General features: G+C 36.1%; 2 protein-coding genes across 2 annotated transcripts in view; one reads left to right on the top strand and one right to left on the bottom strand.

The window, feature by feature from the left end:
• Nucleotides 1-455: 455 nt before the first annotated feature.
• LOC128862752 (dehydrodolichyl diphosphate synthase complex subunit nus1) lies at nucleotides 456-2,178 on the bottom strand. Its single transcript, XM_054101458.1, has 3 exons — nucleotides 1,987-2,178; nucleotides 1,264-1,934; nucleotides 456-1,000 (listed from the first exon to the last, which is right to left on the bottom strand). The coding sequence occupies exons 2-3, from the start codon at nucleotides 1,810-1,812 to the stop codon at nucleotides 659-661; spliced, it is 891 nt and encodes a 296-aa protein (XP_053957433.1). The 5' UTR covers nucleotides 1,813-1,934; nucleotides 1,987-2,178; the 3' UTR covers nucleotides 456-658.
• Nucleotides 2,179-4,093: 1,915 nt separating this feature from the next.
• The window catches only part of LOC128865022 (leucine-rich repeat and calponin homology domain-containing protein), a 71,295-nt gene continuing 49,702 nt past the window's right edge, over nucleotides 4,094-25,686 (top strand). Inside the window, exon 1 of the mRNA XM_054104887.1 lies at nucleotides 4,094-4,671. Coding sequence (XP_053960862.1) covers nucleotides 4,446-4,671 — 226 coding nt within the window. The 5' untranslated portion in view covers nucleotides 4,094-4,445. The remainder of the gene's footprint in view (nucleotides 4,672-25,686) is intronic.

Here is a 25,686-nt window from a genome sequence, read left to right as displayed (position 1 = left end):
TTCAAGGGATGAAAGCCGACAACACGTTCACTTTATTTCAAACCTCCAGTTCTTGCAATTACCAGTCAGCCATAATTTACCAAATGCCGACGAAATAGTCAACAGTCAACCGACTTAAATGATAAGTGCGCGAAACACAAGAACTTCACTTGATATTTCTACCCACTTGTCAGACTTCCAAATAAAGGAAGGCGTCGAAACACACAGCTGGCGATGACATGCGCAGCGTAGTCACTACAGAAATTACTATGCACTAAAACACACGTTTTTAAATATTGCGAGCGCTTGTATTTTACACAAATATACAGCCACCTGCGTGCAAATCGACCTTTTATTTTAGTTTATCGAAACTTGCATAGTTTTTATGCTCATTGTCTTTTGCACCTTAACAAAAATGTGATTCAGTTGTTTGTTGTACATTTAACTTAGCAATAGAAAAAACCAAAAAAAAAAAATGATGTAATAAACTGTAATTTATACAAATATATTAAATATTTTTCGTATAACAGAAGCGTGCATACAATCGAGTGAGTTAAGTGACGCAGGTAATGCTTTCCAAGCACCTTACGCACACGCATATTTTCCTATACATTATCTTATTGTGTTACCCCCATATCATAGTTTCGCCTTTACACAGTTTGCCCATTATATTAAATACCTATTTTCCCCAACGCTGTTCACATTTCGAATATTTGTACAGCACTTTGGCAAAACTTTCTGCGTTCACACAGCGACCAGTCTCGAAAGTATGGAATTCTGTAAAACGTGTCTGCCAAGGCAACATGCCGAAAGTACACGTATCTCTATTGAATATTATGCTTAATTCTGGATCTACGAATTTCCATTGCATGTGTTGCGCTACTTCATCGCTGATGTATTGTTCTAGTTGTTTGCGGTCGCCCAGAATATTTTGCACATTAGAAGTTTTACGTTCTTGAAAAAGTTTACGGCAGATTTTTACTATCAAAGGACGGTTGTCCTGTTCAGTAACTTGGTAAATCTGAAACAAAACAGAAAACTATTAGAAAATTAAAAAAATATGATTTGAGGTACACAGCAATGAACGCATTATCAAGTCGTACGTTTAAAATCGCTTTGCACAACTGAAAAGCGCGATAAGAAACATTTTTGTCAAATTCATAAATTGTTTTTTGTTTTTGGTTGCTGATAAGCGGCACCAAACATTACGGCACGCAATTTCATTGGTGTTTTGGCTTTAAATTACCTCGAATTAGCGATAGAAAACTAATAACTCTGACTCACTTTTAACGGTGTTTGTATTTTGTTGTGATAAGCATCTCCATTACATACGTTTCCATTTTCACTGGTTGTACCATTTCGCGCACATCCATTACTGTCACTTTCGTATTTTATTGGGGCCTTCGACGGGCACTCCCGCAATCCCCATTCGTATTGATTTGGTTGCAACTCTCTCCAAAATGCGTCTTGTGACATAAAAACTCTCTCCAAGACAATATGTCCCATATTTTCACGCACATCATATAAACTGACGCACTCTATGCCGATTATTTGAGCATACAACAAAATGCGTCCCACAACCGCTTCACTCACGCTTACGAGAGGATCAGGCCCAATAATCAAATTCAGATGTTGAGGCAATTTCGTTAATTCAGCTTTACAGCTTTGAAGAAATGCGCGGTCGCGGCGGGTAATAGCAGCACTGCTGTGCCATAGGTCATATGACCAAAGTATAAAGGCTTGTAATCGCAACTTTAGATAGCAGAAGGTTTCATATATACTGGCAAGTATATAAAGTACAAGCCACATCAACTTGTACAGCCGATCAATCATGCCGCCACACTATGATTATATCTGCCTCTACTAATAAGCGGGAGTATTTTGGAATGCTCAAGATATAAATTTCTTCTGGCTTGCTGTGAAAGTGAAGAGCTTGGGAAGAGCAGACTCATAACCTGAAACCGACATTGATAAAAAAACATCACACTTTTTTTGCACATTTCTCACCTTCTAATGATGTGTTAGCAAATAATTATTAAGTTTCTTGTTTCCTCAGCTGTCAGTCATTGTTTCTTGCACATTTAATAGATCATATTTATTGTCATATTGAACTATTAGAAGAAAACAAGTCTAAAATACCGCGTCTATGTTTAGCGAGAGATTTTAATTTCTCCTACCAGTTGTTTTTGACAACCGCAACACGTCAATCTAAACAAGTGTTGCCAGAGTTATTAGTTTAATGTAAATGTAAACATGAGTTAAACAGTGCTGTCGTTTCTGAAAATATTAGCTTACGCAAATTAAAAAAGTACTTGTTGCAGGTAGCAAACACTTTTTTTAACAACTTTAGCTCTTTTTAATTAAATTATTATGTTGTAAACAAACTGCCGCCTTCATAGTTACCATTCGGAAGTGCATGGATTCGCAAGTATAGTTACGAAACAAAAAATGATAAAACTAATTTTTGTAATAGCGGGCGCCCCTCGGTAGCCAATGGTGATTTCTCCATTTGTGGAACAACAATAAGATGCTCGGCTGAAATACCTAAAATATGGTATATATATATGTAAGTAAACTGCCAACATTTTTCAGTTATGAACAAATAACTTTGGCACATTTGATACATTTCATTTGTGCAATCCAGTAGAATTGGCTTTCGAAAAAAGTTTTTGTAATAAAGATGAACATTTTAGAAAAAAAAATAATAATAGACTTAATTTTGTAATTTCTGGTGGGTAAAGGAGACGAAATGAAATATTATAGTTGAGTACTGCAATTAGTGTTTTTGTTACTTCCAAAGATCTTACTGTAAGAATTTATGTATGGCATATCTTCCCATATATAATAAAATTTAGTATCCAATCTAAAAATAACGGTTTTTAGTTTTACTAATAAGCGCAACGGTTCTCCTCCTTTCGCCTAATAAGTAGTTTGCATGATGTACAGATAATTTATGTGGTTTGGCGTTGAGTCATGGAAGTTAAGTGTTTTTAAGCATCGAAATCTCAAATTGTTCGTTTTAAGAAATAATGAATTAACTGAATAGGAAATCAGGGGTTAACCATCTTCAATCAGTAATTGGGAGAGGCTGAAATCGTTTTCTTAGCGTAGAAAAGCGATCCCGATATATCAAAGGTGCACCAGTTAATGCCTAAAAAACATAAAAACAGTTTCGCCCATCGAAACATATTCAATACCGTTTACATTAAGAACCCAATCGAGGCGACCAGTTAGAGAGCCCAGATGGTCGATTATTGCAATAAGCATTAAGTGATTTAATTTGCGTTAATAAGATCAGTGCTCAATTGAGATACAAACCAATTCGTTACAAACTGGTACAGGTATTAGGAATAATTTTTGGAAAACTTTAACATTTTTTAAATATCGATGTGATTAGAAAATTAACTATAGATGTGACTAGAATATTTACTAAATTATTATGCTTCGATTAATAAGGCTAAGTATAAAAGTTCACAGGAGAGGTAATGAAATAATTCGTTTAATAAAAATAATAATTTGTGATATTACCGACCAATAATTTATTTTAACATAAAAAGTAAAATTACAAGCGACTTAAGCTCGGTAAAGATTTTTGTTGGTACGTCCAGGCTATGAATTCGTGTTTAATGATAATATTATATGTTACATCTCAATATCTTGGGGCATTTAGCTTATGTTTTCTTCTTTTTATAATTCATATTGCCGCGGTGTGCGTGCCGGCAGTTGAAATAAAACCACAAATCGAATTTATAATTCCTACTATAAGAAATTGAATATGAACATAAATTGCCTAAAATTTACACCACACAAATTTTTCGAAAAATGTGCATCACTCGCTAGCAGTAAAAGGGAAATTATTAAGGTTTTCTCTTTGCACTTAAGAAGTAGTAAAGTAAATAATTGAAATAGGTCTTATTATAAAGCGGATACATCATATATTTTTATTAGTTCCGCCTTATTTCCAATAAGATATTTTAAATTTTACTGCATACCTTCAGAGAACGTTATTTAACGTTCTCTGGTACCTTCTTCTACAAGATGGTTGGCAACGATTAGGCACTCCATGAAACTGGTTGGCTACACTGATGGGCTGTTTATTATTTTGTTCGGCGTTTTCTGTTCATTCGTTGCTAGAATTTTGAATCAAATTATTTGTGTGCGCGGAAGAGTCGTCGGATTTTTCCCAACAGGAAAATCTTGGAAAAAGTGTGTAGTTGTGTGAAAATTGAAAGGTGAGAGAAAAATTCTAAGAATCAGAGTGCTTCCTATGGTAGCGATATAATGTTTAGTTTTGCAAACTTTATATGAAAATATAATGAGAATAAAAATGCCAAAAGTGAATGTGAAATTGCATAAAAATTAAACAAAAAAGTCGTGTACTACAAATTTATCGGTATACAAAAGCAATAACGCCGTAGCGGTAGGAAAAATAAATACGTTTCTATCACCACGCCTACTCAACGAGGATGGCTGCAACGGCGGCCGTTTATAATCGCCTCCATAGCACCAGCGGGAGCATAGGTGGACTCAGCGCGAGCATGGGCAGCATGGCACATTCGCAGCTGGCACGTTCGCTGGAACGCATCCTTGAGGAGGCGCACCTTAGCGGCGAGTTAATACTGACGAATCGAAAGCTAAAAGACTTCCCGAAAACTGGCACCAAATACAATCTCGCCGATACGGTGATGGCAGGTGAGTGTACAAGATGCTTTATCCCAATGCGAATTGTAGCAAGTAGATTCTGAAGGTGTGGTTAAGAATGTGCGTTGCAAGAATGCGTATGCTGAATACTTTAAGAAAATTGTGAAGGAATAATACACATAAAATAACGTTTTTGGTATGTAGGAATTACGGCGGCAAAGTTAATGGCATTTTGACAGCCAAACAGAGCCCCAAGTGAAATGCAAAATACTGCGGCAGCCTGCAACAGACACTTTGGGTGCGGCCGAGTCAGCCAAGCTTGTAATTCTACATATGTAAATATATATCCGCAAAAGTGTTAGGTCTGGCTTGAGTATAAACACTTACGATTTATCTTATTTGTGTTAAGAATTTCTTATGTCAAATTGAGAAATGCTTAACACCTTAATATCCGAAATATATAAGCTACAATTTTGCACTTACATGAAAATGTTCAAATTCTTTATTGCCGCTTTGAAAAATCAATAAAATGCTTGTAGCGACATGACTGTCAGCTGGCTAAACTTCCGTGCCCTTTTCGTATATGTATATGTACTTCCTTACTGATTGCAATGTGTTTCACGTTCGTTGCTTGCGATCCACCAGCTGCCTGCCGTGTATTTTACCCTCAAGGACAATCGATTTTACAATATTGCATTTTCTCTTTCTTGCCTGAAAATGAAATTAAAAACTATACATACACAATCTACTATAGACTCCTCCCTCCGTTGCGTGAAGGACAGCCAAGAGGTGGGAAACATTGGAAGTTGAACGTGACTCCTTATTAGTCTGCAGCGTATTCATTTGTTGTTTTTATTGTAGATTGCACTTGATATTTGCTTTGAGTAGCAATGAGAAATGGCGCAGAGCACATTTGGCTGGCTAGCAGCATTGACTGACCAAGTACGGAGAGGTGGTAATAGTGGGTAGTAGTGCACTTTGTTGGGGTCACGCAATGTGCGCCGGTTTTGGTTTCTCCTTTATTTGTTTGCTAACTTGCCGGCTGTAAAGCAAATTGTTGCAAGTGATTATGCAGCGCTGCATAACTAATTTCCCATGCTATTTAAAATGGTTGCAATGGGCAGTGCTTGTGAATTTTAATTTGTTGGTAGTATTCTGGCGACTTTCGTTGAGTGTGCTGCGATTTTTTAATTAGGGAAAATGCAGCATATTTGTTTTATAAGGATGTACTATGTATTTTCGCGAAGCAATGCTTTTATACTAAAATTCCCACATTAGGTAACAAACTCAAAAAAATCATTTGAAAGAATTTACACAATTATTAGAATTAGAGGTGTACTACCCAGCAGTTTGTTATTCGGGTCTGAGCGAATTTAACAGTATGCCGACGTCAAAATTTAGATTTAGCTTAGTGAAACACAAAACGAATGACGTAGAATCAAAAGTTCCCCTCAAAATTTTTTTTTATTACCATACCTAATCTATCATCCTTGACATAATTATTGTTTTTGTTGTTATTATTAAAACAAATCTCATCAAAATTAGTCAAACTCATGTACAGAGATGTATCTCTATTCCAATATTTCCATTAAAATTCCATATTCAAGAACGATTAAAAATTCTTAAAATCTTGTAATTTTATACCATTAACGTTTTTTTTATTACTTTATGCTTTATGTCCATGATAAATAATTCGTTCCGAATTGTTTATGCCACTGCTACCAATGAATGCCATAACAAAATTTGCCTCACATTAACACCATTTTCGCCTGCCATAATTGTAAGCTTGTGTCGAAAAATTTGTCAGTTGCAGACATATTTGGAATGGTTATATGCGCACACTTGCTTAAAAATCCACGCTATTCAAGAGTTAAATCGAAACAAGAATAAATTATGGCACAAGAAAACTTCACAAATTTTCGTGGTCTAGACGACACAAGCTGAGCTGTTGTGTTACTTTTCTGTCTTTGTATAGAAAATCATATTTATTTATTTTTTTGGCTTCTACCTCAATTTGGTGGTTGCTTTTTGCCGCTGACAATGCCCTATGCACTACATGTTTTCATTTTGTGTTCGTATCCATTATATTCGGCACTTTTGGTCACCCCTAAAGGTTTTTAGCAAATAGGAGGACGTACGTGTTTTTTTTTTTTGTTTTGTATTTGCCCCCCTTGGGTACTATTTTCACATCTACAATGGGGCGCTCACGTTTCTCTCTGTTAATCCATTTCCACTCCAGCTTCTTCAAATGTTCTCCCCTTTTGCAAAGTATGCAGGTAATGCGAGGGTTGGTGACTTTGTCCAACTTCTTGCGGTGAAAAACAGATTTGGCAGACTATTTGTATGGCTCTGTAGAACAACAAAAAAAAAAACAATTTGAAGGCTTAACTGTTTTCTTTGATTGAGAATCACCATTTTTCTATTATTGCTTCTACATATGTATGTACCATATATCGCTTGTTATTGTTGTAGCATCAAAAGCATTCCCCATGCATGCAGGGGGAGTGCTGCTGGAGTGAGAGTCTTCATCTTTACATATAGTAAACCCGGATCGTTCCGTCAACGCACTGTCGGTGTTTTTATGAAATATATCGTTTCTTGTTTTTGTTTTTTTTTGTAACTTAAATTCTGGCTCCACAAAGCCGTTGCACTGACAAAATATACATTTACCTTGAAACATTCAACAATAACAATAAAACGAAATTTTGTTTCACGAACTTCCTCTTCTTGGCAGGCTTCAAGTCTGATATGAATTAGTTTCCATGGCCTTTACTTTCGTCATAAGTGGCTAAGAGCAAGAAACGTGCGCTAGTGGATTAGCATTCACACCATAAAATCTATAAACATACACACACCAGTGGTCAAAATAATAGAAGCGCGACGTATAACCAAGTTTTAACAATTTTTTTGTTGTATTTTTTTATGTTTCTATACAATAATCAAAAATGTTCAGCAAAATTTTCAACCTTTCAATCTAAATTTTTAGAAAACTTCAAGGTATGCAGTTTTATAGCCCATTCGCGTCTAGTTAATGTATAAAAGTTTGAAGTCGCTCTAAATTCGCATTAATTTTTGGTAATTTTTTTGCTTCCTATGTTGAGCATTTTTTCATATAAATGAAAGAAATGCTCAACACTTTAGCAGGTTACAGGTTCTCAGATATTTATCCAATTTCGTGCGCTAATTAAAAAATTAACATGTATCGAAACCCCAAGTTGGAGTGTTCGATGTCGGCGAAATCGATCTGTCGGAAGAAGTGCGTTCTACCAGCCATAGAAATGGGTAGACTGCTTTCTTTTTGTAGTTTAATTTTCTTAATTTAAGTTGATAAGGTGAGAAAAAACTTTGATGTTTTAACAAAAGAGATAATTATTGGCAAAGTCGCTAAAGAGGGAGGGCATAAACTGAAGCGTCAATATTTGAGGGTTGCTTGAACCATTAAAACCAGTTTTGATGTAATTAAGAGAGACTCAAGCTTGTCGGATTGCCTGCATAATTAAAATGATATGTCATTTTCGAAGGTATTCTCTGCCATAAATTTCTGTTGCATGAAATGCTGCTTGAAAAGTGGTTAGCTGGTTCCTCAATAATATGGGTTACATTTCTATTTTATTTTTATTTCCGGTATACACGTCTTTTTATATAATATGAACAGTTGAGAGGAATACTTAGGATTGCACGTATCGAAGTACTGCATTTGTACTGCCACTGAGTTCTCAGTGAATTGGCAGAATCAAAATTGTTGAGCTGACGTCATGTTAAAGGTTTGTGCACATTTTTGTTTTTGACTACAAACAAATTTAATTTTTTATTGTATTATTTTTCTTTCTGTTGGCTATTTTCCAGACGAATTCACTTAAGGTGTTGTTACTAGCGCAGCTGACTTGTTGTGTTTCTTTCGTTTTGTTGGTGTGATCTGTTTTGTTTACATTCGGATTTAAGTTCTGATTGATTAAGTGATTTTGACATTTAAACCACAGAATTGCAAGAACAAAACACGTATAAATTTTGTTTTTGTATTACTGTACTTTTACACTAATATCTTTCATGAACTCGGCTTGTCTGTTTTTTTCAGTTCCCTCTCTAAAATTATGATGAGGCAAAGCAATTCTCAAAATTCCTCTTCAATTCTTCTTTTTATTTCTGGAAGGTTTAAGAGCAAAGGAAACTTTTGAACAAATGTTAAACGTTGATAAGGACCTTTCGCCATCAATTAATACAGAAGAAAGATGGGTTGCTGAATTTAAACGTGGTCGTACAAGTCGTGAAGTCAATCCACGTCAAGGACGTCCAAAAATAGCAACAACACCAGAAATTGTACAAAGAAATATCGGATATCGTGTTAGAAAATGGTCGAGTGACTGAAAGAGGTTTAATAGAACCCCTAGGCATCCCACCGGGCAGTGTAAGCAATATTTTGAATGAAGCATTGGCTTTTAATAGGTACTGCATTCGCTAAAAATGGAACAAAAACACATTCGAATGTGACTTTTTAGAGCGTTTTCGAAAGGATAAAGAGGGTTTTGTGCGTCGATTCACGCACTGTGGATGAGACTTGGGTCTATCACTATGATCCCAAATCAAAAGGAGAGGCTAAAGAGTGGTGTTAACCTCGTTCTTCCACTTCGAGTTCAGAAATCGGCCAAGAAGGTGTTAGCATCAGGATTTTTCGGGATGCGAAAGGAATTTTGTTTGTGGATTACTTCCAAATAGGTAAAACACTAAACTCCGAATGTTATTTTAACCTTTTAGAGCAGCTGAAGAAAAAAAATCGTGAAAATAAACACAGTTTGCAAAGGAAAAAAATATTTTTCCATCAGGACAATGCACCGTGTCATAAGAGCATTTTGACAATGGCTTCAATTCTTGAATTAAAATTCGCATCGTTAGGGCATCCATCGTATTCACCAAAATTGGCTCTTAGCGACTTGCATATGTTTTCAGACCTAAACAAAATGCATGCATGCAGCGCTTCTCACTTCAGGGATGGAATTCATGAATTGGATTCTTATTGGAATAAGTGTATTGATGTTCAGGGTGATCATACTGATCAAATAGGTGTACTTCACACCATAAAATTGTGTTTTTCTTATCGAACTGCAAAACTTATCGAACAACTTAGTATTTGAAATATGGGACCATTTATAAACTTTTTTAGATCTACCTCACCAGTCGCTTCGCGTCTCTGATCCATTGTTTTCCTAAATTTTAAATCAGAAATATTTTTGCATCCTCATTACAGCCAAGACGCCCTATTTTCGCGATCAGAATAATGGCGGTGTCTATTCCTCCTATTCCTACCAGGTTATCAGTGTAGGTTATCGCTGCTCCTAATCTACACACTGCATTATTATATTTACTTATCTGTAAAAAGTAATCTACCATTTATTACTTAATTGTTTTTATTTTATTTTGTGCATTCACTTCTTTCGGAAGTTCTATTCGTTCGTTGCTTCTTTCCGCTTGCAATTATTTAAAAATAATTTTTATTATGTCTACACTCCATTGTGTGCAGTATATTTTAAAGTGCTCGGATGCAAGTCCAGATGCAATAAAACAAAATAAATGTAATTTCTTACAAACTTTTTTGCTGCACTTCAAACCATTTGAATGCGCGTCGACAGTTTGGCTGGAAAATGTGTGATTTGCATGCAAATCACAGGGATCGTCATACGTGTCGCACTCCTCAGGCGGGCACACAGGCAGTTGAGAACAGAAGACAACTACCCAGTACGTTAGCCTTCTTCACGCCGTTTATCAGCTCCCACAATTCCACTTCTGCTATTCATACATACATACATACACACATATTGTTGTAGTTGTGTATTTGTCTACCGGCATAAAAGGTTCTTCCACGATATCTATACGCGCCTGGCATAAATACTTAGTTAACTAGTAAATCGTAGTGCCCATAAGTGTATGCATACATACATATACTAACACATACACATACGCCCTCCGCGTCCCTTCAGCACACCCAATGAACATTTTATTGCTTGCCCATAATAGTGCCAATATGTAATGTTGGGAGACATCAATAAATCCGTGCGTAGTCGCTCATTGTACGAAGTTGTTTATAGACATACGCACGTGTGTGTGTGTGAGTGTGTCTATAGGCATACACAGATTTCTATATAATACTTAGTTGGGTATATAAAAATAAATGTGTGTATAAAGAGGTATAAAGAATAATTCGTCATCACTTTGACGTGCACTTCCTGAGCCCTCTGGCACTATCACTATCGCCCCGCCATTGCCACTGCCACCGCTAACGTCATTATCATTGCCATCCATACACCATCTTTATGATCATCTGCTCGACGTTTGGCCTTTGCCTCGATGGCATGCAATTGTTTGCCCACGCTGCTGCACAACTCTTGACTGTATAGAGTCCGCGCGTTTGCCCTCTTCTCCGTCGTTTCTGTAGTTTGATAATATTATTTGTTGTTCTTATTTGCAGTCTCTTCAACTGTCTGACTGATTTTCTACTTTAGCTTCCAGGCTATGGCGTAAACGTACAGGTGCTGCCATATGTGACAAGGAAAGTACTTTCGGCAAGCGAAAACAAAGTGAAGAATTTCGAAAAGTAATTATATAAGCACTCGCACTATGGATGTGAATTGTTTTTCGCAACGCTTTTGCCGGCGTGCTTTTTGGAAAAAAAAATATTGCTCTGGTCTGAATGTAGATTGTGCTTCAGCCTGCAATACCGTCAAAATTTTTTACAAATTTTGGCTCGCTGAATTCGAAAATCTAAAAATTTTACTGGCCAAATTTGACGTGTTGAGAGCTTTTAGGAACAACCAATATAAATTAGTTGTAATTTTTGATTATGTTTCGGCTCAGTGTATTTAAGGCAATTTTTAAGCTGCCATCTGCCAACGTGGTAGTAGAGGAAAACCAGGTGAACAAAGAAAATGATACCATCATTTGCCACTAAATAAGAAACGAATCGTTATGAAGATTGAAAGTAACTTTCCGAATTGATTTGATTTCTGATAGTTACAGTTGGACTATGCAGGCCTTCTTTTCGAAATTAATTGCAGAAAAGTTGGAAATAATTTTGCCAAACTACTTTTTGGGTAATCACGCGGAAAAGCAAAGCAATTGACAGCAAAATGATTTGAAAAACTATTTGACTTGCCATTTTTGACTATACCTTAATTTTCCAAACAGAAATGCAATGATTATAGAGTTTAACTTCACATAGAATATAATTACATCCAAATTAATAATCTTTTTTTTTTTGTTTTCAGATGAAAATTGCAAGTTGTATCTTGTACAGAAGTTGTATACAGGCGATCTGGGAATCTACTGATAACTCGGCTTACAATATATTGTTGGAGATTGTACAATTTTTTTTTTTAGTTCAAATATATATTAAACTATCCCCAAAACTTCATTTGGCTAATTGTTTTTTTTCTCATCCTACAACGCTTCGCGAAAACTACTGAATTTAGGACATCTAATTGGCCCGCCGGCCTTAAGTCACTTTAGTTTTTTCCAATTTTTGCAATAGCTTTCTTGATACATTGTTTTCGTAAATTTCTTTATATAAATATAGTTCATTGCTTAATAAAAACCTTGTAGATGAATGTTTCAAACTTTGTATAAAACTCACAAAAAATAGCAAATTTCAAAAAATTGTCTTTCTAATTTTCAACTTTTTAATCAGAATCGTTGGAAAATTTCTAGGTATGCATTTTTACAGCCTATTTAATATTAGTACTAGGTTGTTCAATAAGTTTTGCAGTTAAATAAGAAAGTTTATGATATGAAATACACCTAATTATTCAGTCTCAGACTCCCTGAACATCAATACACTTGTCCCAACGAGATTCCAATTTATGAATTCCATCGCTGAAGTGAAAATTTGAGAAAGTAAAGGCTGCAAAATATGCTTCCACAGCTGTTAAGATCTCATCAGTTGATGAAAAATGCTTTCCATACAATTTTTTAGGTCTGGAAACAGATACAAGTCTCTAGTGGCCAAATCTGGTGAATGCGGTGAATGCTCCAACAATTCGAACTTTAAGTCATGGATTTTAGCCATTGCCAAGATGTTCTTTTTTCTTTTGAAAACTGGGTATTTTTTCACGAATTTTTTCTTCAGCTGGTTTAAAAGGTTATAATAATATTCAAAATGTATTATTTTACCAGTTTGCAATAATCCACACACAAAATTTCTTTCTCATCACAAAAACCTGATACTAACACCTTCTTGTCCGATTTCTGGACACGAACTCGTTTCGGAGCTGAAGAACGAGGTTAACATTACTTTTTAGCCTCTCGTTTTGATTTAGGATAATGGTGACAGACCCAAGTCTAATTCATAGTGATGAATCGACACACCAAATCCACTTTATCCTTTTGAAAACGCTCTAAATGTTGCTGAGAAAATCGCTTTCGAATGTGCTTTTGTTCCATTGTTAGCGAATGCGGCAGCCATCGTGTACACAGTCAAAATATTGCTTACACTGCCCAGTAAGATGCCTAAGGCTTGTACTAAATCTCTTTCAGCTACTCGAAAATTTTCCAAACCGATGTCCTGTATTTTTTGTACGATTTCTGGTGGTTTTGCTGTTTTTGGACGTCCTTGATGTGGATCGTCTTCACATTTAAATTCAGCAACCCATTTTTCCTGTGTAGTACAATAATTAATGGTGAAAAGTCCCTATACACTTTCAACATTCATTCATAAATTTTATTTGCCTCCAAACCTTTCAAAAATAAAAATTCAATCACTGCATGATATTTGACTTTCTCCATTGTATAAAATGCTGTGGGGAAAAAAATTGTCTAAACTCAACGCGATTTCAGAGCGACTTCTAATTTTCACTTTATTATACTAAAATACTGTAAGATGCCCAAACCCATACCCAAAAACCTTCTAAAGATTATGTTTAAAAAATGTCAAATATTGCTGGCAATATACCCTGTCAGAAAACAAAAACAGATTAACAAAACCAACGCAACCAAGACTTAGCGGTCGAGGCCCTCCCGAGAGGAGTGAACAAGGAAAAAAAAAATATTGTAAAAAATTAACTCGAAAATTTTGGCATGAAAAATATTGCTAATATTGTAAAAAGCTAAAGTGACTTCATTATGTGAGCACAAGTGTAGATTTCCTTTTCGAAATCGATTACAAAAAAAGTTTAAAAGAACTTTCTTGAGGTAAAGAGAAAATTTTTGACAGCACTTTCTTTGCTCTGTCCGGTCGCGCCCTAAGTATATGCATACTTCTATTAGCTCGACGGCAACAACAACACAATGAAATCAAAAATGCTCTAGCTCTACTAGCTACCTACCAACCTTCCATTGTTGGCGCTTTTCAACAGCGCAGCATTTAGGTTTGTTTTGTTCGCCCTGCCACCGCTACCACCATTACCGTGGTTGGCATATGGCTTGGACGGTCGTTTGGTTGTTGGATTGGCTGGCTGTGTTTACGCGCCACAGCGCAAACATATCACAACGTACACAGCCGTAAAACATTTTTCATTTTCCCTTTTTTTTGTTGAGTGCTAAACTCATTTTTCAACTCATTTCTTCATGCTCGTTTTGGGCCTTCACACACACAGCTCATGTTTATGAGTATTTTACAAATTTTTACATCGATTTTTAGCCAACATTCAGTGCAAGTTTTCCAGCCATTTACATCTAATTTCTTTCTAATGTTCGAACTTTTGTTTTTTCTTCTATTGCATTTCTATGCCGTTGCATTTCGTTTAATTATTTTTCTTGTACATATTTAAGTGCTTTGATTTGCTATATAACTCCAATTATTTAGAGTATCAGCCATTTTCTCAGTCATTAAACGCCGTCCATTCATGCTTACAATTTTTTTCCTAGCCCATTTAATATTCATATCATGTCCGATATGGATTGGGTTTGCTGCCGCCGTACGTGTCATGCTCGGTTGGATCGCATTGCTGTACGATTAAATGATCTACATAATTACAATGAGTTTATGCTTTTTTTGTTTTCTTTTTTTTTTAGATTTTTAAACTTCGATGTAATGAGAAATTTCTCAAGCGAATTTTACAATTTTATTTTATGCTTTAAACTCGAAAATAGTTTCATTGCTATGATTGCGTTGTATGCTCCACCAATTCGGCCGTTAATTCTACTCACTGAAGAATTTTTCGAGATCTGGATATGGAAGAAGACGTGCAGCATAAAAAGTTGCTTTTCTAATAAAATTTCTATTTATTGCAACACATCTGTTCATACATCTGTATATATACGTTTTTGACCACTTGCATATGAGTGTGAACAGTTACGTGTTGCTATTAAAGCTCCACTACTGAGTGTCAAATGACCCTGTTAATGGGCTTTTAATGGTTTCCTTTCATATTAATTCGTGTGTATATTTTTGAGTTGCTGTTTTTAATATGTATTGCGCTATTTAGCCATAATTTCATTCCCCTGGCACATATGTACACAATTCTCAACCATCTTATAGAGAAATAATTTAAAGAGGCATGATGCTGCCTCCCTGCACATTATAAACGGGGTGCCCGATCTGGTTATTAAAAGTTCTCTGGCAGCTGGAGTCCACAAGCCGTTGAGCTCATAATATTATAAGTATTTTACTTGTGAATTAGTATTGTATCTGTTTTGGGCTTAAAGGAAGAGACTTCAGAGTACAGAACTATGTGCTGGTCAAATCACGAAATATTATTGCTTTGTTTTCAATGTAAATTAGCAAATTAAAAGTCGGATTGAATTGTATGACCAATCGAACGAATTACAAATTAAAAGTAGAGTTATCTTGGTAGGTCCCAAAGTAGCACTAAAGCGCCGTTTTGATACCATTATGAGACCTCCAACAGGCAGATACATATATATAGTCAGTTAGAGCTGTTGATATAATGGAGTAGATTGATGGGATTTAGGTTGACTCACTGCCCCAGGCTTACGAAGAAAGGAGAACCCATTGACCTTAATCGCCTAGCTGCCAATCCCGGACATTTACAGAGAAAGTGCTCAAAAGTCTCCTTCCCTGATAGGTCCCCACAGCTTCTGCAATGGAGATTAAATGGTAAATCTAGCTTTTTTGCGTGTGTCCGTTCGTTCAGTGACCGGTAAACACTACTACGAGTTCGGACATGGCGTGGTGTCCCCAGGACATTCTGAGTCCTCCGTCTATTGTACTGTGGCCAAAGAGCTTTCGAAATAGCACTAGAAGAAATGGAGTTCCATCTTTTATGCACTTTCCTGAGAAATAAGTTGGGACATTTGCATTTAGGAACAATCAGAGGGAAAGCCGGTGACTGGAAGTCTCTGTGACCAATTCAGTCCCCTTCCTGACAAGCTCATCAGCAATTTCATTTCCTTCTATGTTACTATGTGCTGGAACCCAGATCAGAGGCATATTACCTGCACACTCAAGAGATTTTATATCCTCCTTACAGAAGTTGACTAATTTGGACCCACACCATGGCATCGTCAAAGCCTTAATCGCGGCTTGGCTATCGGAAAAAATTTTAAAATCTTCTCGCTCCCATGTTCCCTAAGCATTTTGCATACCTCCTCGTTTGAATAAAATCGTGGGGCTCAAATAGTAGTCTAAGGGATCTGAGGAATCCCAGGGAGCCAAGTCTGGAGAATAGGAGGGACTTAAAACGAGTTGGAATCATATTTCCATTAATTTTGTTACCACAACTGCTGAGGCGTAAGCTGGTGCCTTGTTGTGTTGGAAAAGGAAAATCACTCCACTTCCTCGAGTCAAGCACAAGACAAATAGAAAGAAATAGATCGATCTGGTTTGTGTTCTTCCTTGATGTGTGTTTTTCCAAGAAATGCTACTAACTAAACATAACCTCGATGCGCTGCAGTAGTGCCATCTCTCTGACTTTGCATGGACTTTCCCAACGAGCTTCGTAAAAGGCAATTAATTTTTACTTTGTTTTTAAATTATAGTTTTTAAAAATTAAAAATAATTTAATGAACTCCACTGTGCGGCATACTATCACTGATTGGTTTATATCTGCCTAATTATTGAATGGATCGATTTTTTTTAATCACTCAAAAGTAATGCTTTCGTTTTTCAATCTGTCTCCTTGCGATAAAACCAACAAACAAAATTATAGTAATAATTAAATGCAGTTAGTCTTTCTGACTGAGGTGGGCCAATGAAATGTGTAGTTTCTTGAAACAATTTTATCGTTGAATTTCCGGTGTACCTCTACCAAAGCTGACCTGGTAATGCAAAGGCAAATTATCTTAATGAAACCGCGCAGAATTGAAAAATGTTTTCTTTCAGTAGTAGGTACAAAAACGAAAAATTATTTTAATGAATTTCGCAGTACTCAGTTAGTTTTACAATGCGCCCATTTCATGCAATAAAAGTCTTTGTTAGCTTGCCACCCTAGCTGCGTGACGACTGTCAGTGTCCTGTGGCAAATTTCTAGGCGAATTGTCAAGTCGGCGCGGTTAGTTGTTTTGCCATTTGAGCCTTATAAGGAAACAATTTAACTATTTTTGGAGAATTACTTATCTTCGACAATCTGCCTATACCCATTTGAGCAAATAAATTCTTTGTCGTAACTTCGGCAGTGATTTGTATGGAAGCAGCTACAGCAATAACTGTTTCCTGCAGTTGTACGTGAGTTTTTGGGGGTAAAGCCTTCGAGCAAGTCTCGCACGTTTGGTAAATGAGTTAGCCAGTCTCATTAAGGTTCATCCGCACGTAGGGGTGCTGCCAAAATTGCTCTGAAACTCGGCTTGGATGGAAATTACCCATTCACTAGAGTGCGTGATAGCAGCGCACGTGTCTCGTCATCCCAATTGTTTATTTTTGTTATTCTAAATACATAGTAATACGCAAATTAAAAAAAAATGAAATTAATTACTTACTTAGTAAAAAGTTTGTACATTTTTTTGGAAGCTTGCTTTATCAGCCACACTGCACTGCGGTTCAATAATTCAAAATGCGATTAAATTTTACATGAATCGTATTGCCTATTTATGTACATACATACTCGTATTGGTAAAATTTTAATCAAAGAAAATTATCTGACTTTAACAGTTTTTGCTTGGAAGTCAATGAATCTTTATCTTTTACCAGATGTTTTTTTATATTCTAATATTTTTTTTTATATTCTATAGATTCTTAAGCATCAGCTGTGAATTATCAATAGATTAGCGTCTTCAATTTTCTTGTGTTTATTCGCTTAATTAGTAGTAGTAAGACCGCGCTCATACAGGGAAATATTTGTTGCTTCCACTCATTACTTGTGATGCTCGTGTTCTCTCAACACAATTCTGTGTGTTCTCGTTCTTCTCAATGTTGTTATTGACTGTTGACGAAAAACTAACAATTGTAAGATGTGTGAATACGACAAGCTACAACAAAAGTGAATTCGCAAAGGTGTACCAACAATTACCATTTACTCTAGATGAACGCGGTCCACTGAAACTTGCCTTATAATCAAAAGAGAGATTTATTGGGCAGTATTGAATATAGTGAGCTATACCAGGTGGCTATTACTTTAGAAATCAGCAATTTAGAGCTAAGTTAATTTAATTTGTTTTTGCTAAAATTCACACAGATTGACGCAAGCACAAATTAATAAACAATTGCTCACAAGGGAAAATATTTTTGAAATGTGCTGGCTGTTATCAGTTGTGAGGGCACATATACCCATATATACATTTGCTAAACACAAAGTACTGCGGCTGACTCTTATCGCTGTACTCGTCATCATATGAACGATTTTGTGTGCTGAAATTGAATTTATGAAAAATTGTGGTGTGAGTTTTCTTCTAATTGATTATGCCTTTTAGAATTCTCTACATGCGCTGCTACGCCCCAATAAGTACTTCATATTTGAATTCTCTATCAACACAAAAATGTTCACTCGAAATAATTGGAAATCTCAAACAAAAATTAAACTTATTGTGCGCAGAGCACGATTCTGAGGTGCAAAAGTGTCTATTATGTCAAGGTTTTGAGAAATTCGGAGATATAAACCGATTGGGTGTTTAGGGAAAGTTTTAGTATGCGGTTTTATAGCTCATCGAATGTACGACATTTTCTTTTATATGGTATATAGAAAATGGCCGCCGTAGCCGAATGGGTTGGTGCGTGACTACCATTCGGAATTTACAGAGAGAACGTCGGTTCGAACCTCGGTGAAACACCAAAATTAAGAAAAAGATTTTTCTAATAGCGGTCGCCCCTCGGCAGGCAATGGCAAACCTCCGAGTGTATTTCTGCCATGAAAAAGCTCCTCATAAAATATCTGCCTTTCGGAGTCGGCTTGAAACTGAAGGTCCCTCCATTTGTGAGAAAACATCAAGACGCACACCACAAATAGGAGGAGGAGCTCGGCCAAACACCCGAAAAGGTGTACGCGCCAATTATATATATATATATAGGAAATGTGCAACACTTTCAGTGGAAAGAATGATCAAAAATCATGGAGAATATTGTGCTACTTCAAATTTACATCTTTACTCTAAAATTTAATTCAATTTAAAACTCTTAAAATTGTTTTTTTTAATTATGTTAAGTTTTTATGAAAATTTGCTGAATTTTTATAAATTTCGTCAAAGTTTCAAAGCTTGATTTTATGATATTTTTTGTAGACCGAACTATATTTTTGTAAAAAAATTATGAAAATTAAAAACAAAAACAAAATAACGATAGTCAAAACTGGTAAAAATAGCGTTTCTAATTAGTTGACCATGGGTGTAGTCTGGTCGCGTTGCAACTAGTCGGAAGTTTCCCATAGAGTTCCACTGGAAGAAAGTTTAATAAAAGCTCCAGAGGCGAGGTAGAGCCACATGACAAGCATGGAAGGAGTCCGTTGCATACTTTCTTCTTTTTCGATAAGATTTTTTCCAGCGCTGGAGCCCATACGGTGAGCACCTAGAAAAGGATGGTTCGGAGTGTATAATACTTCGAATATGTACACTTAATTACATTAGATTTAGATTTAGATTTGCACTTCAGCCTCGAGTACGGTGCTGAAACGGTACTTTTTGCGCTGGAATATTTGAATGGTTCGCATAGATTTTTTGCATTTTAGTAGAAGCACTAATATTTTAGTGAGCAATATACTTAAGAACTATTCGGTCTTCGAAAAAATGCACCCCAGCTCTTCGAAAAGCAATCATAGAGTTGCAAAAGACCGGATTCTCCTACAGTACTATTTCAACACAATCAAACTTTTCAAAAACTATGGGTTTTAATGTTTTGAAATATTTTTCTGAGTATAAAACAGCAGAAATTGTGCCCATAAAGCGCGTTAAAGACTACCCGCATTGATAGGATGATCGTTAGACTGTCAAAACAGAATCCTAGGAAGAATGCTGATGACATTCATCGAGAAATTTGTGTTCACCTGGAAAAGACAATAACGGAAAGAATAGCTGCGATTCGATTGGCAGAAGCAGGGCTTAAAAGTCGAATAGCATGGAAGAAGCCATTGGTAACAGCATCGCAACAACAATGCTCGCAAGCATATATCTCTGAACTCAAAATCTGTGACGTTATATTTTATTCAGCGATGAAACGAAAATAAATAGAGCTGATCCAGATGGTAGCAAGTACGTGCGGCGGTCAAAACGTGCAGCACACGACCCCAAGTTGGTCTAGCTTATCATAAAGCACTGGGAGGCTCAGTAATAGTATGAGGCTGAATAGTAAAGTCTCAACGAACAAAACTAATTGTCTATAAGGCGCTCATCATGCCCGTCCTATTGTATGGTCCAGAAGCTTGGACGATGACAATATCCGACGAGGCGTCACTTGTGTTTGAGAGAAAGATTCTGCACAAGATTTTTGGACCTTTGCACGTTGGGGACGGCGGGTATCGTAAGCGATGAAACAATGAGCTGTATGAGCTTTACGACGACATAGACATAGCGCAGCGAATAAAGATTCAGCGCCTTCGTTGGCTGGTTCATGTCGTCCGAATGGATACAAACGCACCGACTCTGAAAGTATTCGATCCGATACCAGCTGGTGGTAGCAGAAGAAGGCCTCCTCTACGTTGGAAAGATCAGGTGGGAAGGACTTGGCCTCACTTGGTGTGTCCAACTGGCGCCGGTTAGCATGAGAAAGAAACGAGTGGCGCGCTTTGTTAAACTCAGCCAAAAAGCGTAAGCGGTTATTTTGTCAATCAAAAAGAAGAAAAAGCTTGGATTAATATGGTCTTTAATATAGACTGAACTATGTTTTTATACAATAAAATATTTATATTAAAAAATAAGGAAATAAATAGTCAAAACTTTTTCAAATGTTGAGGTGCTATATTTTTTCGCGGCTTGTACATAATTTATTTAGGGTACAACCCCTATTGTAAACAAATCTATTAATGTTTTTTTATATTGGATAGCAAATGTGTAAAATTTCATTAAAATCTAAAATTGTGAAAACAAAAACCAACAACCAGGCCTTCCTCTATATATGTATAAGAAGAATAGCAGATACGAAAACTTCACATTAGTCATGCATATGTAGATATGATACATACTATATACACATCGCATGTTAATACCGTAGCGATCGCGCCCGCCGTTGGACTTAAACTTGACCATTGAAAATCTGGCTCATGTCACGAGATTAGTGGAACAACTTTTACACACGTTCCAGTAACACAAAATTACAAAAACAATACAACACATATGAACGTACAAATGTATGTATGTATTAAAAGAAGGAAAGAAAATCCATTAAAATAATACCATCAACAACATATGGTTACACTCGTACATATAAACTCGATCATCAGTTTCACAGCTTATTATAAATGTCCGTTGAAAAATTAGTTTAAAAAAAATGCAAAGCACAGCAGACGCGCGACAACAATATGAATATACATATCTACATATAAAAAAATAGAATATATCCACATACGTTGAGTGGTAAATGGAAATTGGAGTAGTCATACACTTGATTATGCCTCTCTACACACATATGTTTGTATGTATGTATGTCTATCTATCTATGTTTGAATGCCTCTTACTGACAGCCGGTAGCTGACGCTAAACAAAAGCAAGCAAGAATCTTATCGGATAACGAATCGCTATACTGACTAACATACGACAGTAATGAGGTGGGAGCGTGTCGGCGGCGTGCCTGCTCGTCCGCTCGCCTGCCTGAAGCAGCTGGTGTCATTTTACAAAATAAATTAATTTCATATTAAAAGTTGTGTAAACAAAACGACAGCTAAAATGAATGTGGCTGATTGCCTCTTTAGAGTAAGTAGATCGGATGATTTCGGTTAAAAATAATCAAACAAAAAATAAATAAAATAAAATTTTAAATATTTTGCTGAAGTGAATACAGAACATCTGGCTAGGAGAAGAGTGTAGAAAAGAACGAAGGAATTTAATGGGTACAAAAATTAGAGTCAGGAAATAAATCGAAATGCCTCTTCGTTTCGCGAAGCAATAGGAAGTGGTGAATAGATGAAGCAACTGAAAAAGAGCTGCCAAAAATTACATTTGTTTGTGAAAATAGAGAGTTATAATACGTTCACATATGTATAAGTAGATGATCTACTTTTTCGTGCTTAACTCCCAATCCGTAATTAAAAAGAGAGATTTCCCATACAAAATGTTTCTCTCAACATCTGAGATTATAAAATAATCCTAGATAATAACCATACTTTTTCACATGCAACCCTGTGTTTTCTGTGTAATAGATCATTATTTTTACGCGTGTAAAGAAAAACATCAAAGTAAGAAAACAGGTTCGTAGATCCATATAATTCTAATAAAATTTTTGTTAGGTATCAGGTCAGTCCATAAGTTCGTGCGTTTTTTAAAGGAGGTTTTAAAATTTAATAAAAAAAGATGTTTAAAGTATTTATTAATCATTAATATATTTTCCTTCATTATTTTCAATGTCTTCCCAACGTTTAGGCAAATTTTTAATTCCCTGCTCAAAAAATTCTTTGTCCTTGGAGCCAAAATACGCTTCGATATCCCTTTTTATAACTTCTTTTGAGAAGTAGTTCGTGTTATTCATATGGGATTGAAGTCCACGGGAAAGGTGATAATTATAAGGTGCAATATCCGGAGAGTATGGTGGATGCGGCATTAGCTCCCATCCGAGCTCGTTCAGCTTGTCTAATGTTTGCCTTGCGGTATGAGGTCTTGCGTAATACTTTGCGTCTATGGTATTCACTAAAGACGGTCGATTTCTTTTAAGTGCCTCATTCAGGTTTGATAGCTGGGCAATAATAATCAGTAGTTATCGTCTGGTTTGGTTCCAGAAGTTCATAATAAACAATACCGGCCATATCCCACCAAATAGACAGGAGAATCTTTTTGGGGTGAAGTCCATCTCTAGGTGTCGGTTCTGGTGTTTCATCTTTATCTAACCATTGGCGTTTGCGAACAGGATTATTGTAAAGGACTCATTTTTCATCACCAGTAACGATACGGTTCAAAAAACTTTCATTTTCAAGCCGTTGCAGCAGCTGAGTACACACATTCACTCTCTGCTGAAGGTTGGCGACGGAAAGTCTATGCGGAACCCATTTTCCCAGCTTTGAAACCTTTCCCAACTGAACCAGGAGCCTGTGAACTGTTCCATGCGATGAATTTAACCTCTGAGTTATCATATCGACTGTCAAATTTAGCTCAGCTTCCACGAGTTCGAGCAAGGCGTCGGAGTTAAAGACTTCAGGACGACCCGCGCGCGGCATCCTCCACGTCGCAGTTACCACTTCGGAATTTTGTAAACCACTTTTGCGCAGTCCTTACACTCACGGTATCCTCTCCGTGAACAGTGTTTATTTTTGCATCAGCAGTTCTCGCCTTTTTACCACTTTTATAAAAAAATGCAAAATATGCCTCTTATACGTGCTTCTATCCGCGATGTTGTTGTTGTTGTTTTAACAGTAATAGTTGTTTTTAATCTATCCGCGATTAAAATTACTTGTTGAATGCACAATATATCAAAGAAAATATAAATAGTTCCGTTATATTCCGCGAATAATTTTTTGTATGCAAAAATCGTACACAAGTGAAATTATGGGTAAAATACGCACGAACTTATGGACTGACCTGATATTTCCGATTTCAAGGATACGTTTGAGATCAATTAGTTGAATCATATTAGAGTTCAAGTTGATAATTAACTTTTTCTCAACTATTTTCATACAAAGAAAAATGCCTTTTTTGTTCAGACTACTATGTTTCTCAACTTGAAGTACTGTTGGAGGTTTGAGAAATTCCTTACTTATCAACTTAAGCTCAAGTTGAACTCAAGCCTAAATGTTTTTTAGGTTGATAATTTTACATCTACGTGCAATCTTATTACTCTATAAAATATGAATATAAACCCATTTTTCTTCTAACAAATCGAAGCACCTTTTAGGCCTTTAGCAGTTCTTCGTAATATTTTTCTTTGTTTATTGATTTTTCATTGTTTATACTTTCCTAAGATGCAGCTTAATTTATTTTTGTACGAAGCATCATTCCTTCCATGTGCTTCTCTAGCACTTACTTTCTACTTTATACATATCAGTTTATGCGTACAACCATTTTTTTATAGTATGTATATATGTATGTGTGCACAGTATATCGAAACGCAGGCGAGAATGTTGCCGCCAAATTGCGCCATGCTCTAAAAATGAAAATAAAAATAAAAAATAAAACTCGTGCGCTACGAAAATCATTAAAATCAATTGATTCAAATTACTAGAATTCCATAAAATTACGAAATTTGTGGCAGGCATACAAGCATACATAGATATTTAATGTTTGTTACGCAAATTTGAAGTTTCGTTTAAGAGCTTTTACTTTTTAGGCTATTTAAATAAGTAACAAAAAAAAAAACATTTTGGATATTTTCAAAATGCATGTTTTGACTCTTGCGTTAAATATGGACAACAGCTGGTTAGCAATAAGATTGTAGGAGATATGAAGAGGATTTAAGTTTCTGAGAGACTACATCACCAAAAAGTTTCCGAAAGTTCTGACTGATTCTCTGCTCGAAGAACAAGCCGGCATACCCAATTTATATACTCGTGAAAACTAAGAACTAAGTAAGTAAGCTTTCATAAAATTGGGTGTGGACGTTGACACATTAAAACTCCTTTCTCAGGGTTTGTACTCAGGGCTTGTGCACATCTTACCAAAAACTCTTTTACCTCGTTCAGTGTACTTTTATTATCTTGAAACAACAGTTTTTGAGAATTCAAATGTGAAACACATTTGGGTCATCAGTTCGCAAATTCATCATGAGCGGTGCTCTTCCGTTTGATGTTAGTAAAAACTTTCCGTGACATGGATAGTGAATACGTCAGTGTAGTCAAGTCATGAGATAAGATGACCATCTACTACGAGATGAGTTGAGTAGATGGGATGCCACTATTGCTCATGGAAGCGTTATATGAAAAGACCTTTTGAATAACGACCTCGAGACAGTAAACACTAGGCATCAGCTCTTCCATTCGTGAGTTCACAAGTAAACTGGCAAATCAAACTAACGCAATATATTTACACATAAACGCAACTCATAACCCGCCCTAAGCATAAACTGAGAATGAGCGTGTGCATTCTCAAAGGTCACTGCAGATTTCGTAGCCTTCTGCATAGTATTGGGATGTGGCTACTGTGTGATTCTGCGATCAGTTCCCGTAGAGTGCAGCATGCCTTTTCGAATTTGGCGCGAAAAATTTTGAGAGGCCTCGACCATTTGCAGCCAGAAGAAAGACATATTCGCTCAGTCTAACCCTGCTCCATCTGAGGTTCATTCAGGGAACTGGGTTTGGATGAGGTACTGTGATGAGTAGACTGCACAAAAGGCCACGAGATCGAAGTGCAAACCTCATTTTCATTTACTCATTCATGTATCATGCAATATTACACTGGGCGATACTAAAAGTTATCCAGGAAAAATTTTAGATGCACGTGAAACTCTAGATTTTATATATGTAGTAATTCTACATACTCAGTTTTTTTTTCTCCTCAGTTTAATGTTTTAAAGCCCTAAATTAAAATAAAAATGGCTTTAAATACTTAGACACTTTCTATATTAGTATAGATTTTAAGGAGGAAAGAAGAGAAATTTTTTGCGTTTTGCTTTTCGCCAGGAAAAAT

Source organism: Anastrepha ludens, chromosome 5 (assembly GCF_028408465.1).
Source record: "Anastrepha ludens isolate Willacy chromosome 5, idAnaLude1.1, whole genome shotgun sequence".
Lineage (NCBI taxonomy): Eukaryota > Metazoa > Arthropoda > Insecta > Diptera > Tephritidae > Anastrepha > Anastrepha ludens.
Note: the sequence above shows the minus strand (reverse complement) of the source record. Positions and strands in the feature narration are given on the sequence as shown.

What these genes read in the sequence shown, in the direction of transcription:
- LOC128862752 (XM_054101458.1), bottom strand. Translation starts at nt 1,812, where the DNA reads ATGATTGATCGGCTGTACAAGTTGATGTGGCTTGTACTTTATATACTT. An exon ending in AAATACAAACACCGTTAAAA is followed by an intron (nt 1,001 to 1,263) that starts GTGAGTCAGAGT and finishes GTTTTGTTTCAG; the next exon opens with ATTTACCAAGTTACTGAACA.